A 16,165-nucleotide genomic window follows, 5' to 3' on the forward strand; every position below is an offset into this window, starting at 1 on the left:
CGTAAATGTGCTGGCTTTGGTTGGAGTAGCGTGTCTAACGTTATATTCTTTCTTGCAAGGATTGCCAGTTTTACTTGGATGCGCTCCTTCTCCCAACGTATTGGAGGATCTGATGTAGCCCATTCCCAAAACGGCTCAACTGAAAGCGGGGTCTTGCGGGATTCGCGAGCTGACTGCGCCATGTCGTACAGAAATCGTTTTCTGTCGGGTAGATTTGCGGAGAGGATTTACGATACTAGTTGCTGCGAATTTATTTGTGATTTCGCCAAGCGTTTCCACTCCTAAATCTGTGCTTAATGAATTAAACTTTCTGAGTCTCACTTTTACGTGATATTCGCGTCGCAAAGACCGTTAACTTTTAGACTAGTATTTCGCTTAGCGAAACTATTCTTGTATTTGATATTTTGGATTGTGTGATCCGCGGAACGAAATTCGAAATAAAGAGAGTCAACTGAAAATTGAATTTAGATTCAAGAGAAAGAATAAATAGGAACTACAGAATTTTGATCAGCAATTTGATCATATATTTATCATAACTAAAATTGGAAACTTGCTATAAAACAGAATGAGCAGACAGTATGAACAGACAATTAAATCACAACGTTAAGTAAAAAAAATTAGCAGGCATGAATGAGGAAGATTTGATCTTCAAAACAGGATTGAACAAATTTGAACTAAAATGATGAAAATGAACTAAATTAGAGATTAAATAAAAATAGGGGTTGAGCATTACAATATCAATGACCCAATGTATACTATATCACAAGCATGAATAAAAAATGTGGCATTTAAATAAAATAATCATTTCCTTCATCAGATTTTAGTTAATTATCAAATTCAAAAATTCAAGTATTTGAGATTCTGAAGGTGACCAACTAAGCCTAATTTTGACTACCGAAAACCTGCATCAGCAAAATACGTTTTTAAGTATCCTCTACAACGTAACGATACAACAAAACACAGCAAAAAATTTTACAGCTAAGCTAACAGATACTGACTGATTATTATTGAAGATGATATCTTATACGTAGAGATGATTTGTAATGCAAGATCACACGAAACGGGCGTGCAATCAATTTGCGGTTACAAGTTCCAACTTTTCTAATAACTGAAAAAGTGGCTGCTTCTCAATATGCAATTAATATAATTTTTACGAAATTGTTTTTGCGCTTCTAAATTGGCAAACAAGAGCTTCTCAACGAGGAAGAAACAAGAGGTTCTTCACCATTAAATCAAGTGACAGCCTATTTACCTCCAGTAAACGAGAAATAAAATTGAAACAAAAGTAAATTATCAAAAAATAAACACAATTAATAAAGAGTAATATTCGCAGAAGAACCTTTCAGTAGAAAACAAAACTTTTGTGAAGTCTGTATTAGCTCAGTCAAGCTTGAGACTTCTATTTGAGACAAAAATGAAAAAATTATGTTTTAAATTAGGTTCAAATCATTTACTCATCTCAAACTTGCGTTTTGCAAAAACTGACGCACAAAATACAAGCTTTTTTAAGTCTCATTGTGCTGGAAATTGGGAAAAATGTTTATATTTAACTCTATATTTTTAATATGAAGTACCCATATGTTTACAAGATAGACGACGGTATTTGAAAATTAGTCTCTTCATATTTTGCGCTCCTTTGAAATGTTTGGTTCAAAGGACCAAATTTATTTTTTTAAATCTTTTTTATGTCTTTTTTTTCTGTAGAAATGTTAGCCCTACTTCAGTACAAATGATTTCTGGTTTCCATCTGCCCAGTTCGGTGTTTAATGTGATTATTATATACAAATGGATTTTACTAATTAAGCAGTTAATTTTTCAGCAAATCGATTCTGAAAGGCCAGCCGCAGAAGTTTGTGTTTTCTTCAATGAGCATTGGATACGCCAGCATGAAAGGATCACAAGATAGTGTTGACATTGATCAAACCAACGAGGTCAGATAAAGTATTCCGAACAGTAATGGTCTAAACCTACTCCAGAAATAATCAACACACATGCTTTTGATTACCAACATGACATTGACAATTGGGGTCTTTCCTATTATAGCCCCCCCCCCTCCATGAAAATATAGCACCCCCGTTATGGTATGTTCACTGTGATTGGGGAGATCTACGTCATGCGAACAAAGCTGGGGAAGGGTATAACGGGAAAGACCCGAAAAATGAACCCCCGTCACAACACATTAATGATAAAAAACAAAGGAAAATTGCACACGCGGCCGTAACGACGACTTGATTCAATATCTTTGATTCAATTCTATCGTATGAATGCTCTTTTTTTAATTTTTTTTTCACTATTGGGCTGCAAAACGGCTTGGGGTTTGGAAACGATCCAGTATTGATCATTGAACTTTAAGTCTGGTCTGATCCGAGTTTTGTACTGTATGGTCTGTTGAATTTTGACTGCTTTCAGTAGCAAAATTTTGCGCTTATTCGCACAATTTTGCACAATTTCGAAATTTCGAATCATGCTATTTTTTTCCTGAATCATACGGCGCATACATTCAAATTTACGCAGTGAATGGAAACAAAAACCCAGCACTGAAAAAATGAAAAATATTACAAAAAACTTTAAAAAAAACTGCCAAGAGCCTCAAAAATTTATATAACGAAGTGCTAAAATTTGTTTTTTAGTTATAGCGATTGCGTCTTGATTGAACGTTACTTAAACTTTTTAGTAACAATAAAATATTGTGATTTCAATTTTAGCCCAGCATCAAATTTGTCCCATACGCAAACTGCACTGCCTGGCACTTTGCGGACTCTTTTGAAAGTGTGGTCGAGGTTGTTCCAGCCTCAAACAGGGCTAACATGTACGAAGTTGAAAGAACACCCTTTCTAAACAGAGTCCACATTGACATTGAACTTGAGAACGAGCAACAAGCGAGGACGTGGAAAAAAGAAATGCCTTATCTCTGCTTCGAGCTCAGAAGGTCAAAAATTGGTCAGTATAGATACATATCTCCGCCAATGAAACCCATGCTGAGGTTTTTCAAACTTTGCTTTTTGAGCGGTGGGTTTTTTCAGAACTTGAGCTCCTATAAGACCACTTCCGACACTTTACCCTGTGACAAATTTGTGGAATTTCATCTCTGATCCGACCGTATGTTCCACTTTTTGTCCTCTGAGTTTTCCGAACAGCCATTTCTTTTTTTCTGATCAAATCTTTTCTTTGCAAACCTCGGTCTCTGGCCTCTGATCTGACCCTATTAAAGTAGATGTCCGTCTTATTTCAAAACCCTAGTTTATATCTAGGTTAAAACTTGAGCATGTGTTCAAAGAGAGCATGTGTCAATATTTAAATTTCCATTGTCGACGTCGCTGACGTGAAGTGAAAATATTTCCAAATTAGTTATAAATTAGCACTAAAAATTGGAAAACAATTTTTTTTGAAAAATAAACAATCAGATTTTTGTATTCGGAGTCAACAGTACGGCACATGCAACAACAATCAATTAAACATGGATTATAAAATCATGTCAATGAATTTAGTCAAAGTATTACAAAAATGGAGTCAACATGATGCAGTGATAATAATGTAAATAAAATTTGCTCGGATGGATGGATTGAAATGAAATCTTTAATTTTTGAGAGGCAACTCTTACCCACCGAAGCGGAGACAGATGGGATTCATGTTGGAATCATTGCTAATTAAAGAGCGTTATCTGGTTAGCGTTATCTATGAGCTAGAACGCCGAAAATTTCGAAACCCCGAATGATATTCACGTCTTGATCAGTACTTCTTCAATGGAATGCAGGTCTTGAATTGACAAATCAGTACTGATCACGTCTTATCATAAGTTTTAAGGTTTGTGAAGACAAGGTTTGCCAAGAATTCCTCAAGACGTATCAAGTCTTCAGGAAGTCTTGACCTGTCTTCACAAATCTTAAAATTTAAAATGAGACGTGAGCACACTGATTTGTCAATTCAAGACGTGTTAAATTGTCAAGATTAGTTAAATTAGCGCATAATAATTCGTTAGCTTTGATGCTTAATCATAGATAACATAGTATCACTAATAGCTGGAACTCAATGAAGAAGGCGTAACTTGGCCAATTTTTAATAATGGGCAGTTAGGCGAAGTAGACTTTCAAGAAAATTTTTTAAATAATTAATGCATTTCTAAATTAGCAAATACTGGCTAAAATTTTCTCGAGAAATTTGCAAATCTGGACAAGCTATTTCCGAATTGATCATATACCAACTTCCGATGTCGCACATATTCACCCCAAAGTCATACCTTTTTCAATGGGCAGAAAAAGTAGCCATGACTTGTATCTTTGGGCGACATCAGAACTTTTTATTTCAATATTTCTCAAGTGAACTTTCTTGAAATGCTGTTGTTTTGTACCTTGTTTCCAATTTGGAGTGTTTTTTGTTTAGGCAGCACACTGTAAGTGGCGGCCGTCTTCTTTCCGTTTCAAACGAAAGCAAACCGACAAAAAACCGTGCTCAATAGTTGATCCAAGACTTAACAATTCTTGGCCAACACTTGCTCAAGTCTTGTCAAGACTTATGACTTGATTTACGACGTGCCATGTCTACAAAGTGACAAGATCAGAGCTCTGATACAGTACTAATCCAAGAGTTGCAATTTCGCTGAATCAGTACTGATTAAGACTTCACGTTCAGTCCGGGAATTTCTCTTGCTAATGATTTACTATGTAATGGCACGTGACTGTTACTGGGGGTGCAAAACGTACGGGGGGGGGGGGGGGAACGGAAAATATCCCTGATTTCTATTGAAATTCGTTTATGACGGGAATATTACTGATCTAACTTTACCGTACTTAAACAGAATAGATCCACGTTGTTTTTTAGCAACTGACAACAAAGATTTGCTCTCCAAAGCCTGCCTGGCGACCCAAGTTGAGAACTTCAAACCTGTCGGCTACTGTGTTCTGCCTCTATTCGATGAAGTCCTCCCACGCAATGGGGAGTACCAACTCAGGGTCCTGTCACATCTAAACCTTCGAGATGTTAGTCTAACGGTTGGGCAGGAGTCACAGATAAAAGTGCAAGAAAATTGCAAGAAATTGCAATGGAATTTTGCGATTAAACAGGATTTAGAGTAAAAAATTCGGCAATTTGTGGTGGAGAAACTTTCTGCTCCAGGGTCTTTGCTAACATCACGCACCTGTGAATTTATAGCCCGATCACATATCATGATAACGATTGGGTTGCGGGTTTGGGGCTATACGTCATATGACTACTAAGCCGGAGGTGGCTATTATGAGAAAGACCTATCTATTTTCTTTATTCTACTTCAAAATCTTTTGTCTGGCAGATTTGGATATGTTCTGTTTGCGCCCCCATCTTAGCGGCTGTATAGTATATCCACCTCATCACTCGCACTACATGTTTTATGATGATATTAACAGCCGCCGTCAGCCTTTCAAAGGCTATTATTAAGGCGCTCTTCTTTTGTTTACAATTCAAAGAATTGGCAGTGTATTGGTGCGCTGTCTTTTTTACTACTCGAAAAAGAGTATTGGAGAAGTATCTTTTTATATAAAATTTACTGGAGTAAAATAGAAGCAGGAAACGAAAAGCGCGAAAAAATTTGGAACGAGTTTACCGTTAAACAAAATGGGAAAAAGGAAAATAAAACAGAATTTCTGCTCATACCGTTGGTTTCACACCTCTATTAATTAAATCAGTTCTTTACAATGGTTTTAACTATTTTTTCAAGTTGGAAGTTAGAATAGGCTATATTAAAGTTATTTAATTTGTATTAATGGCGTTTTCAAGTTTCTCGTCAACTAATGGGAATTTTATGCTAAAATAGAGATTTTTCAGCTATTTTGAGGTTTTATAGGCTACTTACATGACTTTTGCCCGCTGTTTCGTTTCATACAATTCATTTGGGGTCTAAAGTACGCCTATTGAAAATTGATCACTGAAACTTCTTATCAGCTTCTTGTACGTTTGCTGTTGTAAAACAGTATTTTTGTTATAGAAATTGACAGAAAATTGAGAAGTTTGAAATTATTTTTTGTGATCACCTTTTAACTTTTCTGTTTTTCTGAAAACTTTGACAAGTTTGTAAGTCTATTCTGCCTTATCTATTACTTTTGGGCTTTTTCTACTGCTCTTAAATGAATTAATGAAAGATTGTAGCTGTTTGGTGCTCTTTTTTATATAAATGTTTGAGTTTTTCCAAATTTTCAAAGCATTTGAGTGTCTCATTTTTGGTTTCAGTAGGTATCAGATAATTCAAAGTCAATGTTCTCTATTTGCAGAGACAACCCTTCGAGTTATTTCTGAAAATGTTGCGGTTCTGTTTTTTTTTCAAGATCTGTTCATACATTTTCACGATTTGTGGTTTTAGTGGTTTTAGTGGTTTTAGTCAAAACATGAGTTGGTGCACAAAAAAATTAGTTGTCCAGCGGGAACCAATTTCTTTCCAATTTCTAAGTACAACAAAAAAAAATTGTTTGAACTAAAATCTGCTTTCTAGATTGTGAATTTTTAGTTAACGCTGCAGTTTTACTTCAATTTTTAAAAGTTTTCCAAAACTCTTTTTTTTTGTTTTTTTATTCTAATAGATTTTCTCAATACTTTCTTAATCACTTATATGTCTAAATTTCTATTCAACAAATGTTTTTTGAGTTGTAGGTCAGTATGTTTGCTGACATGTTTTTTATTTGTTTCGACCTTTGGATTACGTTTTTGTTTTACATAAGTCACAATTTTCACGCTCGTCTTCTGACGTAACTCAATTCCAGTTTCACTTGAATGCGTTAAATTTTTTTCAATCATTGAATTACGCAATTTTATAAATAAAATTTAGGTCAGAAAACAAAAACTAAAGCAAACGAGTTAAACTGATAAAACCCGGTCACTAAGGCATACCTTTTAGAAACTTAGAGCTTTTAAAAGATCAGAGAGTTTTTCTAAAGTGTGCACCTGACTGTTTTATTAGTGCTAACTAAGTTCGTTGTCTCGACTTAGGAGTTCGTTCACAAAAAGTGAGTGCGGCCAAGAGCTAAATCAAAAGCGACTGATAAAGCTCTGTCAATAAGTAAAAGTGTATCTGGTAGTCAGTGTTCAGAGTAATTTGTACTGGCATTGCATTGTACTTTGCAAAAATCTGCCGGCTATCTTTTACTATATATTGGCCCCTGCTTTGTAGACGAGCGACGCATAATTTACCGGAGTTTCTCAATCGAAAGAAATTTGAAAAATTTAGCGCATTCATTGCAAATCTTACTCAAATCCTGTTCATGGCCAAAATGCGACCTTTGATCTCCTAGTAGACAGCCTTTCCCACTTGCGCTAATTTTTTCTCAATAACAATTATGCAATGGTTTTTTTTGTGTTTTGAGGACACTGGTAACTGTTTGACGACATGACGTTAAAATGTGAAAAAAAAAATTTCAACAATCAAAACATTTTTTTCTAAACAAAAAAGTTTGGGAGTCAAAGATAATGATTATTTCATACAATATTCACTGTTAGTTGTACATATTTCAACGTTTAGTTAACGTATATTTTTTGTAGAATATTTGATGCAGTGCACTTGGTTAAAGTTGGGGTGAATTAAGTTGTGAGCTTTCTTAAGAAAATACATGAGTCGTGAAAGCCCATTAACTTTGAATCCAGAAGCAAATGCAGTTAAAACGATTAGCACAAGTGCTTACTAGAAATCTATAATGCAATTGTGATTATTTCACGAATATCATAATTTTATTACTCGCTAAATCATTTGGGTAGCTCAAAATTGGATCTTAAATTTATGAAAATAGATTGATCAACAAGGGACATAAAAGGGCCTTTCATACTAGAGGCAATTGCTTATGGAACTAATTTTGGTTGATCCGTGAAAAGAGCATGCTCGTCGCATTTTGACAAATGACAGACTGGAAGTTTTTTAAACCAGATTGTCTCATAGAAGGTTGTTTCATGTCCTTACGAAAATACTTTTCCTCGACCAAGCAAAATACTTTGTCTATAATTTATCTAGAGCACTCGGGGATTATTTCACCTAGCAAATACACTGAAGTGTACCCATTTTGAGGTCCAGACACAAATTGGGCTATGATCAGACCTTCTAGACCGAAATGACCTCTGATCAGACTTTTTAGACTAAAATGATCTCCAATCAGACTTTCCAGACCAACGTGACTTCTGACCAGACCGAACTCAGACTATGATCCGGGTTATATTGCGCTTATTATCAGACTTACATTCAGACCAATGTACAGACTATAAACAGACTATGATAAGACTTTTCAGAGCGAACCGACCTCTGATCATACTTTCCAGACCGAAGTCACCTCTGATCAGGGGCTATACATAAACACGTTTGAGACTTTAAAAATCGTTATAAAATATGCATTTCATAAAAACTGGTGTCTCTAGCAAAAAATTCCGTGCGGTCAGTTCAAAATCAAAAGCGTTTTTAAGAAATGAAAGTTTTGAAGAATTTTTTAAATTGAAAAGTTTACATGTCATTGCTTAAGTTTGCCGGCATCACGGATGAAATTTGACAGTTATTTGTAACAATCGCCTGAATCTACGGTAGCTATTTTTATTTATAAAGGCACGTACCAGTTGCTATTGGTTGAACTTTTCCGTTCTGGTCCTTCTGATTAAAGGCAAGGAACTCCAAATCGGTCTCTGGTCAAACCAGATATCCTTTTCTGGCTTGTGGGAGCAATATTATCGCCAAATCATTAGAAAAAAATTAAAAAGAATTGCTCAGACTCAAGCGCGCTCTACATGGCCTCTGATAAAGCTCAAGAGTGCTCGAATCCGTCTCTGATCAGATCTTCTAGACCCAAGTGACCTCTGATCAGATCTTCCAGACCAATTGACTTCAGATCAGACCTAAATCAGACCATGGTTCAGACTGTTGTGTACTCGAACCGCTGTGCAGACCCTGTAATTTTGGTCTGGGAACACACGGGTATGCTTTCGAGTGGGTCTGATCATGGCTCAATTTGTGTCTGGACCTCAACCTGGGTATGAGTCTTTTTCCATTTGTTCACGTAAACTAGAACTTAAAATTGATTTTGTCTCGTCTGATATTTACCATCTGTGCTATAGACCTTCGATGCCTGAAAACATACATTATTTTTAGAAACCAACTTAATTTATCTTGAGTACAAATAATCTCAATCGAGCTCAATCGATTAAAAAATGAGACAAAATGCAGAGATCACGATCTTTCAAATGATGTAAAGCATGAAATTTGTACTAAAAAATGTCAAAAGGTGTTTCCTATTACAACCCCCTCCCCCATTGCCTACTGCTAGGGGGCATTTAACTTATAACCCTCTTCCCATTTAAACCTAAAAATCCAAAGGGTGGTATAAATTCATGAGGAGTAGGGGGAGTCTATAATGATGCTCCTGGTCTGCTGGTCTAGACCTAGAGGTTTCTAATTTTTTATTGCAGGTTTTGGACACGAAACCCCCCAGAAAAGCGGGCAAACCGATTGTGTGGCCATTTTCGTCCTGGGCAAATGACGTGTATCAGAGAGAAGAAAGTGAAATCGGCCGAAATGCGCAGTGTAGCTTGACTGTTGACTTCTCGCTATCTTCGCAGATTCTTATGAACGAGGGTAAGCTTTCCAAGGAAAACAAAAATAAATAACTGTTTTGGAAACGCGCATTAACTAATTTGTTTTTTTTTCCTCAATTCTGTGCAAAAAAAAACAAATACCGGGCAGAAAATAATCAATTTCTGCCCTAGTCAATTAGTAACGGCTAGCTTGCTCTTGCAAGATAGCCGTCGGACATGAAAGAATCTTAAAAACTAAGAACACAATTCGGTGATGACGCATTTGAAATTATGGAAAATAAGAGTGTCATTTAGAATTTTCGGATCTTATCCGTTTGTGCCCCCCAGCTAAGTGGGCCCATATTATTTGCACTCCCCAGACGCACGTGCCACATTTTTACATAATGATTTACTATGTAATGGCACGTGCTCTGTAACGGGGGGGGGGGCATAAACGGAAAGGATCCGAATTTTCATAGAGCCCCTTGTGAAAAAATATGAAATATGTTTTGTTTCAGCCTTTGTGCCTCAGCTGATCAACTTGCCAGATACTCTCAAATCTTTGTTGGTTGACAAGGACTTCATACAGCCACACGGTATTGACATATACAATATTATTTTTTGATTGAAAAAAAGCGTTATACAGGAAATACCAAAGAGCGAATGGTTCGCAAAGAGTCCGTACCAGTTTAGTTTTGATACCACTATCTACTATTCAAAACTTATTTTAATTTTGAAAGTTTTCTACAGACAAACTCTTGCGTTTCATGAAGAACATAGAATTAGAATTATATAACTAATTTTTTTTTAGATTTTATAACTTTTTTCATATGGGAAAGTTCATTAAATCGGTGTGGTCTCCATTACTAAATAATCTAGGTTTATCTTGATCTAAAACTCAAATGTTTGCTGTTTAATTCTTATTGCCAATCTGAATGTTTTCTCCAATCTTTGATGTGTCTTCCTTTCTCCGTCAGCCTTTTAAATCTCGTTTTTTAATTTTCTCACATTATTGAACCTCAAATGAGCACAAGTCTCCTCCTGATGGAGGACATTGCTTAAAAATTCGTTGTTGAGCGCAGCTATTTTCATACCGTGCATAATTATCATCTTCAGCAGCTTCAATTGCATAACCAGATTTCTTTGCTGCATGAGAAAGAATGTTCGGTTGCAGAGAGGAAGTCAGGGTTATGTCTAGAGCAACGGATTGGCCAGACTTCCAAGAAGGCAGATAGACTTCTCCTGGGCGTGAGTTAATTTCCGCAATGAGATTGCGTTTTCAAAATTTCGGGGACAAATTAGCTGCTGAACAAGCGGAAGCTATATGATCGCGAATTCTATCGTGCCTTGATATCTCATCTCCCTTTCCATGGCAGGCAACTGCATGGTCACCATAAGAGTCCAATGAACCTGACCTGTATTAAGGACATTTTTTTCTGGATCATAAACCGCGATCCCGAGCCTGTACTTGACACCGACTTGAAATTCCTCAGCCTAAAGTTGTAGACCTAGAGCGGGAATTAGGGGTGCAGCAAGCCACGCGCCAGAAGGAGGCAGGCACAGCGATTGGAGTCTTGCTTTTTTCTGATTGACGTTTGATTTCTTATTATGGCAGCAAGTCTATCTTAATGAAGTAATCTTGGATCTTTTTTTGCGTGTGAGAAAGCAGATTGAACGGTTCCAGACTTCGGTGTAACTCTTTGAATATGTCACTTTCAGAGGGACGCTTACTTGTTATTTTGTTCAACAGCTTGTCTGAGACTAAGATTGAGCCCATAGAAGCTCCTTTGTATTGCTTTTGTGACTGTCTGACGCCTAGTCCCGATAAACTGACAGGTCAAGAAGATTGTTTCCATGCGTCATCACCAATAACATAGCCAAAAATTAATCCAACCCTATCTTTGACAGTCAACGAAACTTTTCCATGCTTTGAGCATCTCTTTTCAAGGAGTGTTAGTTCGTAAAGAGTAAACTAGTTTCGGTGGTCCCAAACAGTAATGGAGGATACCGAATGTACATTGAGGAGTCTTGAGGGGATGTAAATTGTCCAGTAAAAATAAAAATTTTTTGAACTGTCTTCTTCAAACAGGAAGCGAAAAACTCTTTCGAACAAACTGCTGCGCCCATAACACAGAAACAATTTCCCAAATTCCTTTTCTCCTGATCAACGGAGGGTAAGTCTTTAATTGACCACAGCTCACATTTGTCTTTTCTCAAGAATAGACCTATCTCAAGAACTTCGTTGGCTAGGATTGCAAGCATTTGTTTGATCTGATCTTCAGGCCAAGCAATAAACCCATCATCTAAGTACCAAGTGTGATTTAACAAACTTGGAACTGAGCTCTTGATCTTAAGCTCAAGGATAACAATAAGGATTCCGGCGGATCAACCTGCTGAACACCCAATTAAATTTGAAGGGTTGCATTGTTATTAAAGATCGGTGTGTGCTGGAAATAGCAGCAACTGGTGAAGATGGCAAAGCCAGAAATAAATCCGCAAGTCATTTTTAATAAGTGTTAACGCTTGACTGATTTAAAAGCGTTTTGGAAACGAATTTGAAGAACGTCTTTGTCCGACTGAGCACTAATTATGTTATAGTATGTATTTTTTGACTTCCGCTAACGCCGTCTTCCAATTGCAGGCTGTCAAACAACTCAATTGCCTCTGATTTAGCTTCACTTGCCCGGAATTTTGCAATGATGCTTCTTAACACTTCGTCAACTGCTATTGGACGCATCTGACTGTTTTTTGGATAAAACCGTGAGTGAATCGCAGCAGAGTGCCTTGGAAATAAAAGCAGGAAAGAGTCCCCTGCTACCAAAGTTTACAAACTTTGTTACCGCTTTCAGAGCAAATTCAGACCGATCAGTTGCAGTGCAGTCTACTGCGCGCTGAAGATGTTCTGGAAACATCTTAGAGGGACCGGCTCCAGTGTGCTTGCTGAATGTCTGTAGTTGTTCATAAACTACGTTTCGACTGAATTGGAACGCGTTTGATGAAATGTCGTCAGGTATAATGACGCCGGATAAGGTTTTTTCATGTGTATTTTTTCCTGTGCTTTTACTATAGCTTCGTTATGGGGTGTGGAACCCTCAGAAGCTAAAACTGTAGCAGCTCGGCCAAATTGGTCTTCTAAGCACAACGTTTTAGCTCTGACCAATATTTTTTCAAGGCTGTTCGTTGTCTGTCTTTTTGATTGTTTCACGGAGACAGCTTCTGACGAAAGCTTCCCATAATCACCGGTGTACCAATTTTTAAAACGTTCTGAGGGATGTTGGTCCTGATTGCTTTTTGTTTTTTGCCTCCTGGGTTACAAGCACGTAGAACGCATTTTGAAAACGCGAAACGTTTTTGCCAATTTGTTTCGTTGTCTGGAGCCTCAACGTTTTCAAGAAGAATACTTGATAGCAATAGAGATCATCTTGCTCTGAATTTCATTGGAACAAAGCGACAAGTTGGCACGCACGAACTCAATATTGTCAACACCTCGGGCAAATTGTTACTTTCGTGTTTTTTTGACAGATCAACACTTTCAAACCATGAGTTATTTAACTGACTGGAATCACAGGAGAGCAAGAGATTGCCTGTTTTATTTGAGAGTTCTCTAATAACTTTACGAGGGCTGCCCAACTGCTCATAGAATTTTGAATACGCTCAAATTGATTTGGAATTGAACCACGCGTCGTGCTTTGACCCCCAACCAAGATATCTTATTTTGGTGTACTTATTGCATTTTTCTAGTACTTGAACTCTGTAGAGCTTATCTGCGGTATCTGGCAGAAAAAGAACGTTGCCTGGAGCTACGTGAAGAAACTTTTAAACACTTACATTTTGCAATTCTTGAGTCAAACCCGTTTGCATGTCTATGCTGGAGTCACGATTTTGTGGTTTGCTTTGTGTGCCTACATACTTTAATTGCATTGCACCAACTCTCGTCGAAAATTGTATTTCTGAAGCTTTTCTTCATTTTCTCCAGTGAATAAATCCTCAGGTTGGGAGAACTAACTTCGGAGAATTTTACCAACGGACAAAGTCTGTTAATTGAAAAGATCTACCGGGTTTCGACTGACTTTATCCTCGGAGTCTTTATAGCTCATAAAACATCCACCAGTATAGAGAATAAACCAGCAGTTTAATTATCCACCATAAAGTTATATGGGTTTGATTTCATTCACTTATTTGATGATCCATTTAAATTCAATCTACTCCACCAACCGGAGCACGTGTTCATATCAAAGTCTCTTTTATAACTGAAACAGAAAAACTACAAATCAAGCAAAAAAGATTTTGAAAATGTGCAAAAAACGTTTATCCATATTTCTGATAAAATTTAGTGAAGTTTTTTCGAAATGACGAACTGGCAAACTGCAAATTCTGTCTCTGCCTGGAACAGTTAACTGGTAAAATTTACCACACAAAAAATAGTATGTGTTAGATGACTTGACAAAATTTTCCGTCAAAGTTGCTAAAACAACGTAGCTAGCAAAAATGACGGTTGTTTACTTTTATAATCTTTCACTTAAAACACGCACGTGCACGACCTGAAATGCCGAAAGTCGGCGATGCCAGAAGTTGCTATATACATCCCCAGAAGTTGACTTTCATTGGCTTTTGTCATTTTAAAACAAGCACGTTCTGTGTTTTAAATAATGGTTACCTCGAAGAAGTCACCTCAAAATTCTGACCAAATTTCTCGAACTGCTGTGCGGTTCTTAATGAATGCCAGAAGTTCTTCAAGTGACTTCAAAATGAGATCGTTTGTTTTCTTCAAAACTGTAGTAACCATGTTTAAATAATTTTATGGCAACGAATTGAACTTGAATTCATCTAATTTTATAACAAAAAAAATTGTGTTTTGAAGTCTAGATTTTGTTTTCATGCCTTCATCACCACTATGATAGATCGAATGACCCCATGTTAATTTCTGTTTCAGAGCTGGACAAGTCTCTGAGCAGTATTAGAGATTTCCTGAATCAGACCGAGAGTGAAAGGTAAGCCGAATCTGGTTATAAACGTATAACTTAAACCAATTGTAATGTGTTTGTCTTGTAGCTATAAAACCATGATCAGTATAAGCCTAAATATAATCAGAGTAAAATCAAGATGAAAAACTTATTAAACGTATTGTTTGCCCTAAAATAGGTGTGATACAGCACAAAAATGTTTGAAAACAGTACAAAAAGGTCTTAAAAAAATTAACTGTGATTTCCAGTACTGGAGTAGACTTGATGTTAAGTACCGGGAATTAAACCAGGAAAAAGGTGATCCAATCAGAGATACAATATTAGACTATTTTGATCTTGGGATTCATTCCTTGCCGAGGTACATCCCAAACTTTTACTTTTTGCTATGACTTTCCTAGTTATTTTTGTTTAGGGAAAAGAACATAAACGTCTGTCTTCGGGTAAGATTTCCAGTTAATAATTTAATAAAAAATTCTATTCTGCTCTTTTAATTAATTAATTAATTAATGGTGACCTCATATTTTAAGAACAATAAAATAGTCACTAAATGGTGATGTTTCGGTTTCACAAAACGTTAGGGGGGGGGGGGAGGTGGGGTGTCTTTCTATTATGCTCGCGCGCACCATTTTAGACACCTCACCCGCAAGTAACCTAAATTATTGTAAAAAATATTGTGAACAAACTCAATTGCTAATAATATTTTTTTTACAGTTTCTGAAGAAAATGCTGGAATCGTTATTCTACTGCATCGTTTTCATCTACAACAAACTCGACGATAACCAACAGATCCTCGAAATCTTAATCGAGCTCACAATCGACCTTTGCTGGGCAGTTCACAAGGAAAACAGCCAGAGCCAGGAGTACATCAGCGGGTCAATCGCCAAGTACCAAAGCCAGTTTGAGTCCAAACTGGACCTGTACAAAAGCCGGTCGAACAGTTTGGAGAAAAGTTTATTGCAAGCCAGTGGCGAAATTGGCCCGGACAGCTCACTGGGTATAGAATGTTATCAATATCTGAGCATGTAAGTTATATCAAGTTTAAGTTTTCTGATGAAAAATGGGGGCCATATAGTCACTAAACGAGAATTTATTTCCAAATTAGGCTGACTGGGTCCCAAAAAATCCCGAAAAGTCACTTCGAAAAATTATATTAAGACAAACAGTTACAAAGCTAATAAACGTTTCAAAGGTATTTTAGAGTTCATTTGCATGTCTACAATTTTCGGCCGCTTGCTTGCGTTGCAATTTGATGGTACAGACTATAGACTGTATAATGATAAAATAGATAGTCTTATAAAATTGCAACGCAAGCGATTGTTCAAAGAGAAAAAGTCAACTTTCAAGATAACGTAAATATAAAACGAACAGCTAAGAAAAATTATGTGCAATCAAGTTATTTATAGTTATAGCCCCTCCATTGTACGGATCTCCGAAGCCGTTTAGGCGTGATCAAATCTAAGTTCTGGTCATATCCAGAAAATTAGAACCATTTGTCAGGGTCATGAGTTATTGGAGCAGTATCTTTTGGCGTTGCCTTAGGGGGGGGGGGGATGAGCACTCAAATTTTTCTGGATCGTCTGCTCCAGAAATTTTCAGCAGAGTTTAGATTTGGAATATTTGCTGGCCTCTCCAAAAATGGAATATCATGTAAATAAATGTTTGTAATTCGAGCCGAGTGCGGAGATGCGTTATCTTGT

General features: G+C 36.8%; 1 protein-coding gene across 1 annotated transcript in view; it reads left to right on the top strand.

Annotated features, from left to right (window-relative positions):
- Positions 1 to 16,165, top strand: part of LOC142354206 (uncharacterized) — an 88,146-nt gene that overhangs the window by 24,167 nt on the left and 47,814 nt on the right. The window contains exons 17-24 of the mRNA XM_075406460.1: positions 1,820 to 1,931; positions 2,706 to 2,940; positions 4,819 to 4,976; positions 9,400 to 9,565; positions 10,023 to 10,100; positions 14,438 to 14,495; positions 14,881 to 14,908; positions 15,180 to 15,490. Coding sequence (XP_075262575.1) covers positions 1,820 to 1,931; positions 2,706 to 2,940; positions 4,819 to 4,976; positions 9,400 to 9,565; positions 10,023 to 10,100; positions 14,438 to 14,495; positions 14,881 to 14,908; positions 15,180 to 15,490 — 1,146 coding nt within the window. The remainder of the gene's footprint in view (positions 1 to 1,819; positions 1,932 to 2,705; positions 2,941 to 4,818; positions 4,977 to 9,399; positions 9,566 to 10,022; positions 10,101 to 14,437; positions 14,496 to 14,880; positions 14,909 to 15,179; positions 15,491 to 16,165) is intronic.

This window comes from Convolutriloba macropyga, chromosome 15, assembly GCF_964194025.1.
Source record: "Convolutriloba macropyga chromosome 15, txConMacr16.3, whole genome shotgun sequence".
Lineage (NCBI taxonomy): Eukaryota > Metazoa > Xenacoelomorpha > Acoela > Convolutidae > Convolutriloba > Convolutriloba macropyga.